Genomic DNA, 19,602 nt, shown 5'->3' with positions numbered 1-19,602 from the left:
AAAGGGTCCTGACGTCATGTTAAGCCAGCCACAGGCCTCAATTCATACAGGCTCAAACTCCTTCCCCCTAACAGCTGGGACCTCCCTGATTAGAGCTCATAAGAAGATGGTGCTTTTCTTTAACATATAAAAAGCCTAATTCTCTTAACGGCTTTCTTAGGTTTATGCCAGCAGGTCAAGAAGGACCATTTTATTCTATTTACGTTTAGTGAACAGACTGCTAGAGATAACGCCTAACTTACAATTAGGCCACTGTGGTATATTTATACTGACCCTCCTTCCCAATTCTTACCCTTTAATCCCATACCAGTTCCAGAGGAGACTTGGCACAAAAAAGGAGTATGTGTATTTTTAAACACCTAGTAGAGCAAATCGACCAGAAAAAATCGCCAAGGGGAGCCTGTCTGTATGTCCACACCTTTCTAAGCCTACATCATTCTTTCCATGCCAGTTCCTTACATACTTCATTTCCAAAGAACCCCAAGCTCCTGGACAGTGGCACTACCCTGAATTTCAGGGTCAGAAAATCTCTCTTTACTTGTGAAGGAAGCAGCTTCCGCAAGCAGTGTTGCTTCAGAGCCCACTGTCCAGGCTTCCTCACACCTTGCCTCCATCTGCACATTACTGCCCTCAAATCCCACTGTATTATAGCAACAATGCCTCCCTGGTGCCTGGAAAACCCACCTGGTGCACCAAAATGCTATGCAACACCAAATGGCTTCTTCCCATAGTACTGCTCAAAATGGAAATTCCTCAAGAATAAGCTATTACCTGTGCTAACATCACTGTATGGTGGCTACAGTTTTCATTTCTATTTTTCTTTTACTATGAAGCAAACCATCTGTTAAAATCCATGTTTGGGACTTGTTCCTGTCTCTTTTGAGTGTGAAATATAAATCATGTTTTTATGATTTTTGTAAATCTTGACTTTTTACACCTTGTTTTTGTAAGCTGAAGTTTTCTTATTAAAAGAATAAAATGTCTTTGTTTACACGCTTTATTTGTTAAAATACCATTAGATTATTCCTCAGGACAAGAGCAAAGATCATCCCCTGCAGAAATTTAGGAACTATGTACAGCATTTTACAGAACAGAAGACAACATTTTAGCTGACCTGCCTGTTGACCACAGAAGGGTGTCCTGAGTGGACTCAGCAAAGAAAAGGAAGTCAGGCAGGGAAGGGAAGGGAAGGTGCCATCTGAATCAAACTTCAGCCGCCATCAGGGCAAGTCTTGTGATGGTCACAGACTGGAGGCTGTTTTTGAAGGGGTCGAGTACAGCACAGGGGTTCCATGTGTCTGCAATCAGACAACAGGTGGCATTAGAAAGGTAAAATTACTGGAGTAAAAATTGCTAAGAGACTCAAATCCCTTGCAACATCTGGAAACTTATCTAACTAGGAACAGCCAAGGGTCTTTTGTCAAGTCTCTTTCCTATTAGTCTGTGAACAGTTGATCTAAGTTATTTCTTCTCCCAGCCTCTAGGACTTCTGAAAGAACAGTGGTTAGTGCTTACCTTCACAGGCTAGACCCCAGGCTGAGGTGCCATTAGGTCAATGTCACTCAAATTTCTGGCCAGCCAAACTCCAGCAGCAAAGAGTCCCAAATTGAGAATCAAGTTCCTGGAAAAAAACGCATTCCATTAACCCTGTGGTCACCGAGTCACGTGTCTTTGGTTAATGAGAAACTTGGTGGTGGGCGGAGGCGGGGGTGGGGTTCCCATCATCACACACAGGAGGAAACCGTCCCCTCCTGAAGCAGGAGCACTGATCGGTACATAATAGGTTGCCCAAAACCACATGGTTATTTAACATTCGTTCCTACGTCGAATAAGAGCAGGGTCAAACGCAAAGGCCAATTAGCACTTGTCCAGGGCCAAAAAGCCTGTTTGTTGGCGCCCCCTCCCCCAGGGTCCCCGTGAGCAGAGATTCTCTAGACAGAGCCCGGTGACTGTAAAGAGCGCTCCGGCAGCACGGAAATCCTCCCGATCAAGGACCTCAGCAAAGCACAGCCAGAGCCACAAAGAGGCCAAGATGTGGGTGGTGTAAAAAATCTGGAGGAACCAGCTCCAAGGAACGGAAATCCAGGGGGTACGCATAACGCGCGCGAAGGGCCGGAAAGGGACCGAGCCCCCGGGCCTCGGTTACCTCCGGAAGTCATTCCTGTCGGTGGCGAAGCGGTAGACGCCCCGAAGCCAGTCCCCCACGTTGTCTGGAATTTCGGGAGCTTCATTTGCTGAGCCCGCAGCGGTCACGCCGGCCCCACTCGAAGCCATAGCAGCACCTCCGCGCTCTGTAGGAACGCTCACCACGCACCGGGTGGGCGCCGACAGATTACGCAACTTCCGGCCTCATACTTCCGCCGGCCACCCGCCAACAGAGGGCGCAGCGGCTCGCGCTCCTACAGGAGCCTACATAACTTCCCATGTGCGCGTCCGCCACCTCTGCCAGGGGTGGAGCGCCTCCGCGCTCCAGTCTCCCTGGTCGGGTTCCACCTCCAGCTCCTTCCTGGCCTTCGGCCGGCGCACCCGCTCACAGTCCAGGTGTTCTCCGAATGATCACTTCATTGGTTCGGGAGGAGGACGCTGGGGATGGGGCCGCCCAGCCTGTGGGGGTGGGGCAGGGGCACTCTGCGGGTGATGCGTAGCTTTGAGGAATGGGCTTCTCCAAGAGTGTCCATGAAGAGTCATAAAGTGCGTGGGCTGAGAGGAGGCACTCAAACCTGTCATCTCGCCGCTCCTCCCCAGACGTGATCCTGATGGCATTCAGTCTAGGACTTAGAGGGGTAGGAGAGCCTCGCTCTCTCGCCTTAACAGATCACTTCCCCCAATCCCCCCTTTCTCCAGGCTGCGCCACTAGCAAATGGTACAGTGCCTCCTGGAGGTGTCGCTGTACCCAGTTTGGAGAGAGGCCGGGGTCTCCCAGGGCCGGGGAAGGCGCTGGCCTAAGAAAAAGCCTTCGGGTTCCGATTCAGAGGAAGAGGAGCAGGTGGGGCAGGGAGCGTCCTCCTTGGGATCAAGGGGCGTCTCTAGGCGGCCCTGCGCTTGCCCTTGGCGTGCCTCCGTCTGGTCCCCAGCTCGATACTCCTGCTCTGCGCTGGATCCAAGCATCTCGGTCCGGGTTTCCAGACTGGAGCTGGCGGCAGTGGCGAGAAGGGTTGCCCGGGAGATGGTCGCGGCATTCAGCTGGGCGCAGTCCGGGGCTCCAACTCTGCAGAGCCCCTCCTCTCCTGTTCCGGGCGGGGTCAGAAACGCCCATCTCAGAGCCGCGAGTCTCCTCCCAGATTCGGGCGGGGCAGCGGCCAGAAGCCAGTCCCAGTCCGGGCCCAGCCTCCCGCCCCGCCCCGAGCCGTGCGCGCCGCCGCCGTGGGTCCGCTCCAGGTTCCCGCCCCTCCCCGCCTCCGCCCAGCAGAGGGCGGCCGCGGCCCCAGCCCAGGAGCGAGTCCCGCGCCGCAGCCCCAACGGCGGCGCGGGGTGGGTTCTGGAGGCCCTCGGAGCGCGCCGGCCAGGGACGCGCGGTGAGAGCTGCGGGCCCCGAAGCTCGGGTCTGGGGGTGCGGTGGGGTGGGGGGCGCTGCTGGAGGGGCGGGACGGCGTGGGACCGGGGTGAGGGTCCCAGCCCTGGAGAACCACCCCCCTCAGCCCAGCCCGAGCCGCTATCCCCTTCCCCTTTGATCTTCACCTTCTCCTCCCTTACCCGGGGACGCCCTGCTTTCCAGTGTCGGGGCCGGACTCGAACCCGCATCCGAATAGCGACGCTCAAAGCAGCTGGGGCAGCAGGGGCCGCCCCCCGGCAGGGCATAACGTCCCCCGCCCAAGGGCCCGGCGCAGTCCTGGCAGCAGAAGTGGTTTTCGTGCCAGCGCCGTCCCTCGGCCTCGGTGCAGCGCCGGGAGAAAATCAGCTGAGAGAGGGAGAAGGGAACGGTTCATTCATTCATTCACTCATTCATTCATCCAATAACCGCGCCTTATACCCAGTTGACGCTAAAGCACGTCTCCAGACATTCCCATTTGATCTACTCAAACACTCTCAGACGCGGGGAGGGCTGATTGGATTAGCCAGGATCCCCCAGCTAGCAGGTGGCACATCCTGAAGAAGTGCGACCCGGGTCGCCTGGACGCCCAACCCAGGTTTCCATACTGCCTCTTGTGCAGACACTGAACGAGTTCCTCTCTGGAGCAGGCACAGCACTAGCGTACTGAGATGATCGTCTGTCTTAGAGTCCCTGCTCTGGAGAAATTCAGTTCAAAAAAACTGGGGGACTCTGCTTGCGGTGGGGAAGGGCACAAAGGCAACGGGCCCCAGGTGCCCAGAGCTCAAAAGTCAGAGCAAGGTGAATACAGAAGTCCCAGGCTGGTTTCCAGTTCTCTGTACCCTACTCCGTGGTACAGAAAGAGGCATCCCCTTGCACCCTGCCACTCTTAACCCTGGGCAGATGCCTCCAGCCCCTCCCTTCAAGGTTGTACCTGGTCACAAGCCGGGCAGCGCGGCCGCAACAGCTCTGCGTGATGACGGCCACAGTAAAGACGCCCATCGTGGTAGAAGTAGATGAGGTAGATCAGGGCCTGGCCACAGGCCTGGCAGGCAAAGCAAGCCCGGTGCCAGCAGCGCCGCTCTCCTGCCCGAGCTGCAAACACTCCGTACTCCCCTGGCCTCAGCCGCTCCCTGCACTGCGGGGCGTGGGTGCTGGGCTGGTCACAGGCTGTGTATGCCACCCTCCAGGCTCTTCCATCCCAACCCCAACCTAACTGTTCTTCCCACACCTCCGGCAAACCCACCTCCACTGCAGGCTCCACCAAGAACCCCTACATTTGGTTTCCCTTTTTCCTGAATGTTGCCAAACTGTCAATCCCCAAACCCCTTTTCCTCTCTGGAGTCCCCAAAGCCATCCCCTTCTGCAGCAGTGAGAGGGCAAAGAGAGGAGGAAGAGGAATATGGTAGCCAGGTTGGGTGTTACATACATTTTCACAGGTGCATTCTTCAAGCTTGAGAGGTACCAGGCGGGCCACCCCCTGTCCCAGGGCCTCCCGCCTCCGTTGCGCACAGAAGAGCCGCAGCTCGGCCAGCTCCTCCTCCCCAAGGGCCAGGCAGTAGCGCTCCTGCAGAAATAGGTGTCCACTGTAACTGGGAGAGCCCCAGGAGGCAAGATTGAAGTTTGACTAGCGAGAGGAGGTTTAGTTGTTTGGTCAAAGAAAGACTGTAAAACCTCAAGGAGCTGCAGGAAATAACAGCACAGATGAGCACTGAGGAGAGGGAAGAGAGGTGAAGTACATCCACCTGTGTCTCATTCCCCCAAGGAATGGTGATCGCTCAGGTCCTGACAGCCCCGTAGCACTTAGCCCATCTTCCTGTACTGGCTTGGCCAAAATGTTCATTCAGGATTTTCTGTAACATCAAATGGAAGAACCCAAATGGACTTTTTGACCAACCCAGTATTTAGATCCTGGCTCCCAATGAGCTGTAGCTCACTATCACTTCCCACTGGATTTCCCCTATTCCATATTCTCCTGCCTCACCTCCCCAGTTGAATTGTAAGCCTTTAGGCTGGGCACACATAGGGGCCTCAATAAATACTTAACCACCATACGCTCTACATTTGTACATTCCATTATCAGGTTCAAAAGCTGGTCATGTTCATTTTCTCATTTGCTCTTCAGCTAAGTGTGGTGGTGGACAGAGCGGATGTCACTGCCCACATTGTGTAGACATGAAAGCTCAGGCCAGGGGTGGGGGGATGACTTCCCCCAATTAGTGGCATATCTAGGCTGTAAATTTGTGCCTCCCTTCCTTCTGTACCTCGCTTCTTCCCACAGTAAGTAAAGAGAGGGAGGCAAGAGAGAGGAAAGCTGGGGAGAGGGAGACCCACATCACTGTCCTGTGGAGGGAGCTGCTGGAGGAGGCTCCGGAGCACAGGCCAACTGGGGGCTGGGGTGGTGTCCAGGCCAGGATGCCCCCAGCTCAGAACTTCAGGATCCTGAGGAAACAGCAAAAGGAGAGGGGCAGAGCTCGGTTTGTCCTTCCTTCCCCTCCCACCCTTCCTCCTTCATCGCCACCTCTTCATCAATCCACAACAGTGTCCACCCTCCTGCATTTGGAGACTCTTCCTTCACGATCACAAGGACAGTTGATCCACTCTCGTGTTTGTGGTCTCACTGAGGCAGGTTAGCGGGACACACCCCAAAACATCTTCCCTTCTTATGCTTGAAATCACCCCCTTCACTCCTTAGGGCCAAACCCCCGAGGTTCTGCTTTGGCAACATAAGCCCAGTAGGAGAGAATTCATGTACACGTGTGAATAAGTTTAAGGAAGCTGAAGAATTTCCTTGTGGTCCAGTGGTTAGGACTCTGTGCTTTCATTGCCAAGGTCCCAGGTTCAATCCCTGGTTGGGGAACTAAGATTCTACAAGCTGTACAGCACAACCAAATTGGGGGAAAAAAAAAATAAGGTAGAGAAGTTGAACCCCTGTGTTCTGAGGGGGCTATATGGACAGGGATTCCTGCAAAGGAAAAGGGTTGCAAGAAGCTGGACACAAAGGCTAACTAACTATCTCCCATTTGGTGGAAATGGGAAGAGGTCCAGAGGATGAAGGGGATGGCAATCTCAGAGGGAAGGGCAGGACTCCTCCCACCTGAGCAGAGGTCTCCTCAGGGTCCTCCTTGGGCATGGTTTCTGGATCGCTGTCTGAGTTGACTGGTGGATTCAGCTCTGGAGAGGCCAGCCTCTTTACTCGGTGGGGCCAGCCAGAATTCAGCAGTGACACTGGTGGTAAAGTCTGCATAGAAAACAGCAAGAGGCCTCCCATTTATTTGACCATAACAATGAGCTAGGCAGGCTAAGTGCTTTACAGGCATTATCTCCATCAGTCCTCCCATCAACTACATGAGTTAGGTGGTATTCCGGTCACCATTTTACAGATGGTCCAAATGAGGCTCAATAAGTGGTCTACTCAAGGTCACAACGCTAGTAAATGGCAGAGTCAGATTTTGAGGCCAAAGCTTTCAGCTCCAGAGTTTCTGAAGCTCCAACTCTAGGGTCTCCCAGCACTGGGATGGAGGAAAGCAGAGCCCTGTAATGGAAGAGGGAGACAAGCCACCTTTCCCGTGAGCCTTTGGGTAGACTGGCCCCTGTTCCCCACCTCCCCAGTCATAACTCCCACTGTTCCTCACTGGGCACTCAGCACCCAGGAAGCCTGCTTCCTCATCTCTTCTCACTTCTCCGACTAGGCTTCGGCCAGGTCAAAGAACCACTTCTTAGCCTCTCCAGCCCATACCAGTTCACCTTTCCCTATGCTCCAGAAATAGGTACAGTGAGTGTCCCCAGATTTCTCACCTAGTGTTCCTCTTTGCCCCCGTGCCTCTCTCAGCTCCTCGTCTGGTCTATCAGCTCTTCCAGGACAGGAAAATCCTGTGCTTCTATCTTCTGTCTCTAGTAGCAACTTCAGTGGATAATTCTAAGTGCAATTCTTTAGCCCTCCTCTGGGCGAATCCTGCTATGGCTACATTTTCTTGGGGATGGGAGGTGACTACTGAAGTGGTAAAGGGATGAACCCTGCCCATAACAAGCTCATCGTCTACTGGGTCAGGCATGGATGAAACCAGACAGCATGGGGCCAGGATTCTGGGCAGATAGACACAGCATCCTAGGAAGAAAAAAAAAAAAAAAAGACTAAACTTTTCTAGAATATTTACTCTGTGCCAGGGGCTTTTCTGGGGCTTCCCAGGTGGTGCTAGTGGTAAAGAAGCCCCCTGCCAATGCAGGAGTCAGAGACTCAGGTCCAATACCTGGGTGGGGAAGATCCCCTGGAGGAAGGCATGGCAATCCACTGAAGCAACTTAGCACCCACTGCATGCAGAGACTTTTCTACCATGTTACATAATCATCCTCACAACAATCCTGTGAAGTAGTTTCTATTACCCCATTTTACGGTTGAAACAAACTGAGGTTAACTAACTTGCCTGAGGTCACATTAGAAGGCTAAGGGAAGCTTTAGAGGAGGAAGTTGCCTTTGAGAGCTGGGATGGCAGCTGGGCACCGGAAGGGATCATCAAATCCCTAGCCTCCGTGAGACCCAGCTTTAGGGCTGGGTACAGGGTTTGGACCATAAAAATTATATGGCTTCCTAGCCCTGAGCCCTCACCCTCTGACACCCTTCCCAGCTTCCTGGCTCCACACCCATCTGCTTCCTTCCTGTTCTGTCCCTCAGGTCAGCTTTCCTGTGGAAAGCAACCAGGATGGGCTGTTCACACCCAGGGCCAGGAGGGGACTGAGACCCTCTTTTCCAGGTTCTGCTGCTGATGCTGCTGCTGCTAAGTTGCTTCAGTCGTGTCCGACTCTGTGCGACCCCATAGACGGCAGCCCACCAGGCTCCGCCATCCCTGGGATTCTCCAGGCAAGAACATTGGAGTGGGTTGCCATTTCCTTCTCCAATGCATGAAAGTGAAAAGTGAAAGGGAAGTTGCTCAGTCGTGTCCGACTCTTCGCGACCCCAAGGACTGCAGCCCACCAGGCTCCTCCGTCTAGTTTGCATGAAACCGTCTCACACAGGACCAACGCTCAGAAATCAGTCCTCACTCCTCACGCCTCACCCCTGGACTGGATAACTGCACGTTCACTTAGCACTGGACTCCATCTTACTAACATGCTGGATTCTTTCCAGAATTCTCCTCCCCCCCTTACAAATAATACAAGACTGAACCCCCTCCCAGTCGGGCGCAGGTGTAAACGGGCTCAGGAGTTCTACTTTCCTGAAAGGCAGAGGCTAGGGATTGGGAAGTTGGGGGGTGGGGTGTAAGGGATGAAAGATTTCCCGGACAGAGAGAGGAAGAAAGGTTCGAGAAGTTTCTGGTACTGCCAAGTGCCCTCTTGACAGATCCCCAAGTTTTTTCTTGGGTTTCTCGGGGCCCACCTCCGAAGCGGGACGCGGTGTGGTTCCCGAGTCAGTTGGGGTTCCCAGTCCGGCTGCTGGAGTTTAGGAGAGGGGACGGGAGTCCGCTGGGGTCTCACCTTGCAGAGCGCCGGTCTCTGGGCGGTTCTGCACAGACGCCGCTGTCGGGCCCCTCACCCAGTCTCCACCTCCAGATCTAGGCGCCCGCCTCTGCCCGCCCCCGGGAGCTCGGCCCTTCCTCTCCCAGCACCCCCCTCCCCGCCCGGCGGGCCCCGTCCGCCTCTCCCGGGCTGGTAGGGCCCGACGGCTCGGGGAGGGGCCTAGAGCTGCTAAGTGAAGGAAAGCATTTGAGGGATATCGGGTGAAAACGGTGCAGGCTCCACTGCCCCCACGCCCGTGGGCTTAGTCCTGGGACCGCATCTCTGCGGGCGCTGAGCAGACACCCAGGAGCCATCGTTATGCCGGGTCCTCAAGCACTCGCTGAACAGAACGCCTTTCGAAGCCTGCAGGTCCCCCCAGACCTTCCTTCTGGTCTCCTAGACCCGTCCTTGTCTGTGTGTCCCTACCCCCACCTAATTCCCTCCCCCTTGCCCCCAGCCCCTTTCTGGGGGTCCCTTGTACCACCCTTCCCCTTTCCATCCCTTCAAGTTCCTCCCCCATCTTTCGTGTTTCTCCCCGGTCCCGCCCCGGCTCGGGTCCTTTTTCTTATCCCGGGAGTGGAAACCTTTGGTTCCCTCAGCCCCGCCCTTAGCCCCGCCCCCACCCCAGGCTCCGCCCCGTCCCCGCTAGGCGAGCTCTGCCGCTGGCCCGGAGCGCCCTCTGGTGTCTGCGCATGCTCCCTGCTCGCTGCTGCAAAGTCCTCCAAAGGGACCTTCTAGGCTGCGCGCCGGTCGCCCCCGATCGGGTCCGCCTGCCCGCAGCGTCTCGTTGGTGCAGCCGGTGACCTCCGACCCCGCCGCTGCCGGGTGGGGAGGCCTTAGCTCCGGGCGGGCGGCGGCTGCTGCAGTGGGACCCGGGAGCGGGGCCCGGCGCAGCCCGGGCCGTGGGGCGATGTGAGTCGGGGTGCGGCGGGGCGGGGACGAAGCGGCTCCACCGAGGCCGCACCGCGCTTCGCCGCAGTCTCCGCTCCCTCCCGAGGAAGTCCCGGGAGGGCGGGCGGTGGAGCCCCGGGGCTGGGGGCGGGCATCTAGGGACTACGCGCGGCCTTGACCTTCCCTATTCCTTCCCGGCATCTAGAAATTCCCGTCAATTCTGTTACCTAAATCTGCCTCTGACCTCCCACAACCACCCCATCCCCACCCCCGACACACCTTCGCGTGTCCTGGAGTCCCGAGAACCCCTGTCTCCTGCAAATTCCCCTGCTACGCCCCCAGAACCACCATTCTCTCTGGGATGAACCCAGATGCTTCCACCGTCCTGAAATTCCTCCAAGTCTTCAGGCTTCTCCATTCTCCTTGCACCGTGCTCAAATCCAAAGCATTTGTCCACCTTTCCCCAATCCCTTTCACACGTTTTGAGTCCCCATAACCTCAAACTCCTACACCCAGTCCACACCTGTCTCAGAGCAGAGCCTTCTCCTCCTGTCACCCGATGTCACCCCCTTAGCTGGGCTGTCATATGTCCTGGTATCTTTAAGAGCAGTGAAGGAAACAGGAAAAGATACAGCGCCCTCACCGATCTTGCACCCTGCAGTTCTTGGCTTCACCCCCAGACTCCCTGTTGGTGGCTCAAGCCCCAGTATTTACCCAGCTGCCCGTCTTTACCCAGCTGTGCACATCTTCCTCAGCCCACTGCCCCTTCCAGAGAGTAAGCCAGACAGAGGGCAGGGGTCCTTTTACCTGGAAAGTACCCAAAAATGGGGAGCACCTGGGGCCCTGGGAAATGACCTTGTTTTTCCAGGAGAGTGGGATTTCAAGGATCTCCAGGGTCCTGGCTTGTTGACTTGTCCACCTAGGGCTCAGATTACTGAAATTTTGGTTGATAGCATTTATGTTAAGTTATAGGCCTTTTGGAGCTTGGAGAACAGAAAGTCTATCAAGGTTGCAAATGTGAGATTGAAGGAGCTTGTCCTAGAAGAGGAAAATGTTGATTTTAGTGGTGTTTGTCCTATGTACTTACTTCTAGACGTGAAGCTCCATAGTTTACAGCTGTTTCTCGTAAAAACTGGAAAGCTGTTTCCCTTAAAGGCGTTGGGGTGGGAGTTGTGGGTGGCGATGGAGGATCTGCTTGGCACACTCTCTGTGATACTTAGCAGCAACATAAAAACTAGAATATTGGTTTCCTGAATCTTAAGCCATTGCTCTTTCCAATACATCTTCATGTCTTCTTGAGAGATCTCTCTGTAGAGTTCAAGTTCTCTGCAAAGGTAAGGTGATGATCTTGGTATTGGTTGTAACAGGATTCAGAGGAGGTCTAGAAGTGACTTAAAATGTTCTGGCCTGTCTCGGACTTCAAAGTCACTGTTTCCAGGGGAGTCTTTCCCTCTCAGGGCCTACGGGGCTTAGAATTTGTGGTCCCTTTGGCCTTGATCTTTCTTCATTGGCATTTATATACCATTAGAGCCTGGAACGGATATCCCAGTGGGATGGACTGACAGCAAGTCATTTTCATTAACCATTGATGGGTGAGGATAGAAGTTTTCCACTAACCTGTGGTCTCTGTCTCCTATGCTAGGTGAGCCCCAGGTGTGTCACAGGGAGATCCAGGTGACTTCTCTGCAGACTGCTTGCCATGCCACCCCACCAAGAACAGGGGGAATAAAGTGGGGGTCCTTCCCCATGCCCCTCCCATGGTCAGCTCTCCGATGGCCTGGGTGAGGTGAGACCTGTGTATAGGAGCCACTTTTCTGGAATTTCCCAAGTTGGGAGGAATTGAGGGTGCAGGTCAGGATTGTTCAAGACTTTACACTTTCAATGGGAGTTCTAGAAGGTATCTAGTCCCACCGATTCATTTCTTGCAGCAAGTTGCAAACCCATAATTTCTGGTTGGGATTGGTCCATGGGTTTGCTTGGTCCCTTAGGTCACTGTAGCCTGGTGGTGTCATCTCCATTCCAGCCACAGGCCCAAATGTGGTGACATCTAATTTGAGTGCCACAATCTGGGAGGGAAAAGCCAGATAGTAAGGCCTCTGGTCTCCCGTTTGGACAAAGGGAAATAAACCGAGTGTTTGTTTTTTTAATGAAGAAATGCCTACTCAAGGTTATGAAAATAGTGCTCTGTTTTCAATTTCAATTGCCTGAATATATCTCTTAACCATAACATAACATCTCATTTGAAGAGAACATCAAAAATAAATTTGAGATAGATGTTATAACCTCAGATATGCAGATGACGCCACCCTTATGGCAGAAAACGAAGAGGAACTAAAGAGCCTCTTGATGAAAGTGAAAGAGGAAAGTGGAAAAGCTGGCTTAAAACTCAACATTCAAAAAACTAAGATCATGGCATCCAGTCCCATCACTTCATGGCAAATAGATGGGGAAACAGTGAAAACAGTGACAGACTTTATTTTCTTAGGCTCCAAAATCACTGCAGATAGTGACTGCAGCCATGAAATTAAAAGATGCTTGCTCCTTGGAAGAAAAGTCATGACCAACCTAGATAGCATATTAAAAAGCAGAGACATTACTTTGCCAACAAAGGTCCATCTAGTCAAAGCTATGCTTTTTCCAGTAGTAATGTATGGATGTGAGAGTTGGATCATAAAGAAAGCTGAGCACCGAAGAACTGATGCTTTTGAACTGTGGTGTTGGAGAAGACTCTTGAGAGTCCCTTGGACTGCAAGGAGATCAAACCAGTCAATCCTAAAGGATATCAACCCTGAATATTCATTGGAAGGACTGAAGCTGAAGCTCCAGTACTTTGGCCACCTGATGCAAAGAACTAACTCATTGGGAAAGACCCTGATGCTGGGAAAGATTGAAGGCAGGAGGAGAAGGGGACGACAGAGGAAAAGATGTTTGGATGCCATCACTGACTCAATGGACATGAGTTTGAGCAAGCTCTGGGGGTTGGTGATGGACAGGAAAGCCTGGCATGCTGCAGTCCATGGGGTCACAAAGAGTCAGACACAACTGAGCAACTGAACTGAACTGAACTGAGATGTTGGGGTTGTGGTAAGAAAGGAAAAGAGAGGATCTGAGTGAGGTAGGACAGGAGGAACAGGAGAAAGTTCTAGGCCAAAGTGTCTGGGACTCCCCACCTGCAGTTTCTTTGCTGAATCTGGATGAGGCCTCCGGCTGGCACTCAGCTCCTGATGCAGATCTGTTCCTCTAGGTCCCTCCTTTTAGCCATGTTTTTTATGCTGCCCAGGCTGCCCTTCCCTATCATACTGTCAGTCAGAATCCTACATACTTCTCAAGGTCCAGGTCAAGCATTACCCCTGAGAAGCTCTCTCCATCCCCCCATCAGCATTAATCCTTAACACATCCTAACTCGAGTTAATGTTTATCCAGTGTGTGTCTGGCCCTGGATTGAGAGTGTGAATTCCTTGAGGAAGGGACTGTGTGAGTCTTGGACAGAGTAGGTGATCACAGCGGGGTGGTTCTGCCCGAGTTCCCCAGAGTGGGGCTTTGGGGAGCTGGCTTTGATGACCTTACTGTCCTTTGTGTTTTTCCCTAGGGCAGGCAGGCTGCTCTGACACCATGGGGAGCTGCTGCAGCTGCCTGAACCGAGACAGCGTCTCAGACAACCACCCCACCAAGTTCAAGGTACCCACAGCCCCCTCCTTTCCCGCATACCCAGAATGGCCTCCTGGGTTCTGCCCAAGCTGTCGAGTTGCCTGCCTAGAGAAGGTGAAATGACCTGCTGAGCCTGTGGCCTTTTTTAAGACTTATTAAGAATTCTCAAGCTCAGGATCTCTGAGCAGGCCCAAGGAAAACAGGCTCAGTCCACTGCCGTTTTTGCAGCTCTTAGTCTTGCTAAGAATGAAGAAATGCTGAGAGTAGTAAAGATTGTGCTTTCATCACGACCGACGTTCACTCCCGTCAGTGTGTCTTTAAACAACGAAAGTCTGCATTGTTAAGTTTGCTGCTTGCTTTGGGAGGCTAAGGCCAGGCCCAGTGGACCTGTGTACACCGCCCACTCCTTCCACTTCCTGTAGGGGGCGCCTCCTCCTCACCCGTGCATCTTGAAGCCCAGGTTTCTCCCGCTCACCAGAAGAGGGAGCCCTCAGCAAGGTCCTCCATTGGGAGAGGGGGTGGAGGCCTTTATATTTGTTCTGCTTGAATTTGACTCTCCCAGGGTCTTAGGATTTTGAATTCACGATGAAACCTTTTCTTGCATTAACATCTGGTCCTTGGATACTAGCCATGGACCGTTTGGGGTCATCTAACCTTGGATGTCTAACTATCTGACCTTAGGGGTCAACTCACCACCCCTCCCTGCACTGCCCAAATGACAGAACTAAAGCCTAGAGAATTGTCTTGGGTCACTGACACTGCTTCATCCATGTCCCAGTAATCGTGTGGCGTTCCTAGTGGCTCACGGACCGACACACACTTGAGGGACTCAGTCATTGACCCCTCTGTCCTGTGCGCCTGCCAGGTGACGAATGTGGATGATGAGGGGGTGGAGCTGGGCTCCGGAGTGATGGAGCTGACCCAGAGTGAGCTGGTGCTGCACCTGCATCGGCGCGAGGCCGTCCGCTGGCCTTACCTCTGCCTGAGGCGCTATGGCTACGACTCCAACCTCTTCTCTTTTGAGAGTGGCCGGCGGTGTCAGACTGGCCAGGGTGAGTACCAGCCCCTGCCCCACGCTGGGATGGGGACTTGTCCACGGGAAACAGGTTCTGCGGCCGGAAGTCGCAGCTGGAGGGTCAGTAGGGAAGTCCATTGACTCGGCAGGTGTTGCCCAAAGAAGGGGAGGGTCATGGCCAAGGGTGCACAGGAGTAAGTGGACTCCCATGCCGGTGCTTCTTCTCTTCAGTCACTGCAGCTCCAGCCTGGGTGGCTTTGTGGGGTCGTTTGTTGCACAACCCATGGGAAGCAGGCAGTGGTCCCAGGCAGAGCCTGCATGGGAAATCAAGCAGTTCCTCCTCCCTTTATTACTCTAGTTTCAGGGTCCCTGTTGCCCCCTCAGTAAGAGCAAACAGCCCCACATCATATGCCCAGGTCCCTGTGTATAATGAAAGTTCAGGCAGGAGCGCTCACTGCCTTGGGCCTGTGCAGGGTGGGAATGATAGAGTCCGAGAGGTCCACAGTGTACAGAGTAACCCTCACAAGGTTAATCTTTGTCTCCTGTCACCTGTGGACGGTGAAGTGTGATATATTCGGCCTTCCTCCCCTTTCTCCCTGCAGCTGGAGGTCAAGGAGGAGTGGGTTGTTGCATGATATTAAGTCTGGGGCCAACCATTGCTCTTTGAAGGGCAAGCATGGTCTGGGCTTGACTTTGAGCTGAGCTGCTAGAAGGAGTCCCCCACAGGATTGTGTTCAGCGCAGCGTGGGGCTGTGATGGCAGTGATGGAACTAGTGAGTTCCTCTGATGAGGCCGCCAGCACAGCAGTGCATCTCTGTGGCTGTAGTGGCCCGGGGAGCCCTCCCCTCCATGCACCTTTCTGTGGAACTCAAGAGGCAGAGACAGTTAACGCTGGCTGAGCGGCGAGAGGGGAGGAAGGGGGCTTTTTGCTCCTGGTGGGGTTTAATCCACACTGGGGATCCCAGAGGAACACCGTAGATCCCAACACGGGGTTCTTCTAAAACTCCAGTCTTTCTCAGCCTTTTCTAAGCCCTTGACATATCTTGGAATGAGATGTAATAGAATAGAATGAGGAAAGAAGAGTCCTGTTTCTTCTCCTCCCTTCTACCCTTTGCATTCCAATCCTGCAGACCTGGCACCCCAGCTTAGTTTGTCTTTGTGTGGACACCCACATGCACATCCCAAGTAGCTTCCCTGAGTCCTGGTCCCCACTGTTAAAGGAGGATGTAGAATCCCAGGCTGGCCCAACACCCCAAGGACATCTTTGGATTCCCTGAGTCATGCATCCTCAGCCCAATCCTGCTGAGGACCGTGTGTTGCTGCCTTGGAGTTTGAGGGGCTGTAAGGGTACCCGCATGGAGGACCCACATGGTAGCCATGCCATATTTGTCCTTTAGCTAGACAGCCCATCCTTCCTTTCTATACCAGAGTTCAAGCTCCATGAGGTCAGAAGCCCGTACACAGTAGATAGTCACTCTCTGGCCAGGCACTGGGCTAAGAATACAGTGAACAGACAGTGAACAGGACAGACCCTCCCACCCTCAAAGAGCTTAGAGACTGTTGGGCATAGCGCTGAGGGCTGGGGCCCTGGCAGAGCTCTTTTTTTCTGGGGAGCAAGGGGTATCTGACACCATTCTTTCCACTTGGATTTTTTACTTCACTTTCCTTCACCGCTGTGCACACACATCCTTATGAAAGTGATTTAACCTCAGAGGAATATAGTTGAAGTACCAGATCTTATAGCTCAGACGGTAAAGAATCTGCCTGCAATGTGGGAAACCTGGGTTCAATCCCTGGGTTGGGAAGACCCCCTGGAGGAGGGCATGGCAACCCACTCCAGTATTCTTGCCTGGAGAATCCCCATGGACCGAGAGGCCTGACGGGTTACAGTCCATGGGGCCACAGAGTTGGACACAACTGAGCGACTAAGCACAGCACGCTAGATCTTAAGATGATGGTAATGGATAGTGTGTGTTGGGGGAGGGGAGTGAAGGCCTTGAGCCGGCTCCTCCCATGGCTCTTGGATGTTGGAGAGTGTGCGGAGAACAGTCTGGATGCTAACCCTAACCCCTCAGGCCTGGGACTGAAGTTCAGGGACATTTCCTGAACTCTGTGCATCCTTTCGGCCTCTCTGGTCCTCCCCTATAGGATGCAGGGTCAGAGGAACCTTATTTCTTCTTCTCCTTCTTCAGGGATATTTGCATTTAAGTGCTCCAGGGCTGAGGAAATCTTCAACCTCCTCCAGGATTTGATGCAGTGCAACAGCATCAATGTGATGGAAGAGCCAGTCATCATCACCCGCAACAGCCACCCGGCTGAGCTTGACCTCCCTCGGGCCCCCCAGCCTCCCAATGGTGAGGAGACCCCTCTCCTCAGCACCCCAGCGCACACACAAGCATAGGTCCAGGGAGCACTGGTCTTGGAGGCATGAGTCAGGCAGGCAGGTGGAGGATGGCTGGGCGAGCCAGGCTTCCAGGACCATCATCCATCATCAGACAACTCCCAGGGATGGATAAGTCCTGGCCTGGACCAATTAGGTGACTCAAGCCCAGGCTGGGGAGTCCAGAGCCTTGTATTGACGGATGGTCGGGGAGCAGACAGCAAGACATTGGGTTTCCACGGAAACGGCAGTCTGGAGCCACTTTGCTTCCTTCCTTCCGTCTACTGGGTCATACCCATATACCTTTCCTGACAGCTGGTGCACCGTCTCTGCCCACGGCTGTCTGGAGAGGTTCCCACAGTTTCTGCTTGTTCATTCACTGAATCACATCGAACACCTGCTCCGTGTCCTGCCCTGCATCAGCTGGCCCGTGAGGGACAGAAGAAATAGACACACGGTCCTTGATTTTGAGGAGCTTCCCTGGAGCTCAGTGGCTGAGCTGGAATGAAGTGTAGGGTCAGTGACAGCAAGGTGTGCCTTAAGTGTTTCAGTTAAGGCTTTGATGGGGGAAGTGGAGTTCAAGCTGAGCTTTCAGAAGAATTGCAGAGATCAGACACAAGGTGAAGACAGTGGGGACTGCCAGCTCAATGGGGTGGACCCGCAGGGACCCTGGGAGAGCCCCAGGCTGCCACACACACGGTTGCAGGCAGCTGCCAGGTGGTTTAAGGACCCCTTGTCTCCTGTGTGCCCAGCTCTAGGCTATACTGTCTCCAGCTTCTCCAATGGCTTCCCTGGCTGCCCAGGGGAGGGTCCCCGATTCTCAGCACCCCGGCGCCCCTCAACGAGCAGCCTCCGCCACCCCTCGCTTGGTGAAGAGTCCACCCATGCCCTCATTGCCCCAGATGAGCAGGTGAGCAAGTGGCTGCCCAGGGTCTTCCTGTTGGTCGGGTTGGGGGTGGGAAAATACAACACGTCCTCCCGGTGAGGCTCATGGGAGGGAAGAAAGTGGACAGGGCCCCTTCCTGTCCCAAGAAAGGGAGGCTGCTTCCCTGGAAGGTTTGGAGGGCAAGGAAGAGGAGGAGACTGCAGCCCTCCTCCCACGTGCTTCTCCTCTCATCCTGTCCCCTGTTCTCTGCTTCCTCCTTGCCCTTGGACCCTCCCGCCCTGGACTGTAACGCCCAGTCCCACACCTACGTCAACACGCCAGCCGGCGAAGAGGAGCAGCGCCGAAGCCGGCACTGCCTGCAGCCCCTGCCTGAGGGCCGGGCGCCCTTCACGCCACAGGCCCGGGGCCCCGACCAGCGGGACCCACAGGTGTTCCTGCAGCCGGGCCAGGTGAAGTTCGTGTTGGGCCCCACCCCAGCTCGGCGGCACATGACCAAGTGCCAAGGCCTGTGCCCGAGCCTGCAGGACGCCCCCCACCACAACAATAACAACGAGGGCCCTTCGGAGTGCCCGGCTCAGCCCAAGTGCACCTACGAGAACGTCAGCGGGGGTTTGCGGCCAGGGGCGGGCTGGAGACTGAGCCCGGAGGAGCCGGGCTGGAACGGCCTGGCCCAGCGCCGGGCTGCACTACTGCACTATGAAAACCTGCCCTCCCTGCCCCCCGTGTGGGAGAGCCAGGCCCCGCAGCCAGGGGAGGAGGCCGGGGATGACGGTGACTCAAGGGACGGGCTCACACCCTCCTCCAACGGCTTCCCGGAAGGCGAGGAGGACGAGACCCCGCTGCAGAAGCCCACCAGCACCCGGGCTGCCCTCCGCAGCCACGGCAGCTTCCCCGTGCCGCTGACCCGGCGCCGAGGCTCCCCGAGGGTCTTCAACTTTGATTTCCGCCGGCCGGGCCCGGAGCCCCCAAGGCAGCTCAACTACATCCAGGTGGAGCTGAAGGGCTGGGGTGGAGACCGCCCCAAGGGGCCCCCGAACCCTTCCGCCCCCCGAGCCCCTGTTTCCACCACGCACCCGACCCGCAGCTCAGACTCCTACGCCGTGATCGACCTCAAAAAGACCGTGGCCATGTCCAACCTGCAGAGGGCGCTGCCCCGCGACGACGGGACCGCTCGGAAAACCCGGCACAACAGCACCGACCTGCCTCTGTAGGGGTGCCCCTCCTCCGCCCGGCCCAGCCTCCGCCTCCCGCTCCTGTGCCCCGAACCCCCACGCCGGGGTTCAGGGCTGCTTCGCAGAAGGGCACTGAGGTGGACCAGATGCTTTCCCGCACTGGCCAGAGTCCCCAAAGATATCAGCTGCAGAGTCCCCTGGTGTCCAAGTTGGGGACAGGAGAGGGTGACCAGGCGAGGAGGGAGCCGCGGTGTAAACTGTGAAGGGCCCCCCGACGGCAATTAGCACCCTCCCGTTCTGTCATCTGTCGCGTCGTCGTCTGTGTGTTTTTTTGGTTGAAATTTGGAAACATTTTGTACCTGTTGATTTTATTTATCAGTTTATTTTTCTATTTATTGTTTTAAATGTAATTTAACATATTTATTATTAATATAATTATTTTTAAATTCTGACATGGATGACGTCACATTTTTAAAGAGTCTTTTTCTGGCATGACTGGGGTGGGAATCCAGGAGGCCTCACAGAGGTAGGGTCTTCACTCTAGGGTGATCGTGGTATTTGTGACAAGTAACAACCATTTCTTTTTCT

At 54.6% G+C, this 19,602-nt stretch overlaps 3 protein-coding genes across 7 annotated transcripts; 1 reads left to right on the top strand and 2 right to left on the bottom strand.

Annotated features, from left to right (window-relative positions):
* Positions 1 to 981: 981 nt before the first annotated feature.
* On the bottom strand, positions 982 to 2,330 carry TOMM6 (translocase of outer mitochondrial membrane 6). Its single transcript, XM_027525354.1, has 3 exons — positions 2,147 to 2,330; positions 1,516 to 1,621; positions 982 to 1,298 (listed from the first exon to the last, which is right to left on the bottom strand). The coding sequence occupies exons 1-2, from the start codon at positions 2,272 to 2,274 to the stop codon at positions 1,525 to 1,527; spliced, it is 225 nt and encodes a 74-aa protein (XP_027381155.1). The 5' UTR covers positions 2,275 to 2,330; the 3' UTR covers positions 982 to 1,298; positions 1,516 to 1,524.
* On the bottom strand, positions 984 to 9,464 carry PRICKLE4 (prickle planar cell polarity protein 4). Of its 2 annotated transcripts, none has more exons than XM_027525343.1 (11): positions 8,904 to 9,464; positions 7,328 to 7,637; positions 6,903 to 7,064; positions 6,627 to 6,770; positions 5,864 to 5,971; positions 4,959 to 5,096; positions 4,464 to 4,667; positions 3,694 to 3,898; positions 2,147 to 3,227; positions 1,516 to 1,621; positions 984 to 1,298 (listed from the first exon to the last, which is right to left on the bottom strand). In XM_027525343.1, the coding sequence occupies exons 3-9, from the start codon at positions 6,903 to 6,905 to the stop codon at positions 2,854 to 2,856; spliced, it is 1,176 nt and encodes a 391-aa protein (XP_027381144.1). In that variant the 5' UTR covers positions 6,906 to 7,064; positions 7,328 to 7,637; positions 8,904 to 9,464; the 3' UTR covers positions 984 to 1,298; positions 1,516 to 1,621; positions 2,147 to 2,853. The 2 variants fall into 2 exon arrangements, with proteins under 2 accessions (XP_027381144.1, XP_027381143.1); XM_027525342.1 differs by having other exon boundaries at positions 9,002 to 9,464.
* On the top strand, positions 3,418 to 19,466 carry FRS3 (fibroblast growth factor receptor substrate 3). Of its 4 annotated transcripts, none has more exons than XM_027525338.1 (7): positions 3,418 to 3,515; positions 11,556 to 11,699; positions 13,503 to 13,591; positions 14,427 to 14,613; positions 16,769 to 16,930; positions 17,709 to 17,866; positions 18,139 to 19,466. In XM_027525338.1, the coding sequence occupies exons 3-7, from the start codon at positions 13,526 to 13,528 to the stop codon at positions 19,051 to 19,053; spliced, it is 1,488 nt and encodes a 495-aa protein (XP_027381139.1). In that variant the 5' UTR covers positions 3,418 to 3,515; positions 11,556 to 11,699; positions 13,503 to 13,525; the 3' UTR covers positions 19,054 to 19,466. The 4 variants fall into 4 exon arrangements, with proteins under 4 accessions (XP_027381139.1, XP_027381140.1, XP_027381141.1 ...); XM_027525339.1 differs by lacking the exon at positions 3,418 to 3,515 and adding an exon at positions 9,726 to 9,934 and having other exon boundaries at positions 11,556 to 11,694; XM_027525337.1 differs by lacking the exon at positions 3,418 to 3,515 and adding an exon at positions 9,727 to 9,934.
* The last annotated feature ends 136 nt before the right edge of the window (positions 19,467 to 19,602 follow it).

The sequence above is a fragment of the Bos indicus x Bos taurus genome, chromosome 23 (genome assembly GCF_003369695.1).
Source record: "Bos indicus x Bos taurus breed Angus x Brahman F1 hybrid chromosome 23, Bos_hybrid_MaternalHap_v2.0, whole genome shotgun sequence".
Classification (NCBI taxonomy): Eukaryota; Metazoa; Chordata; class Mammalia; order Artiodactyla; family Bovidae; genus Bos; species Bos indicus x Bos taurus.
Note: the sequence above shows the minus strand (reverse complement) of the source record. Positions and strands in the feature narration are given on the sequence as shown.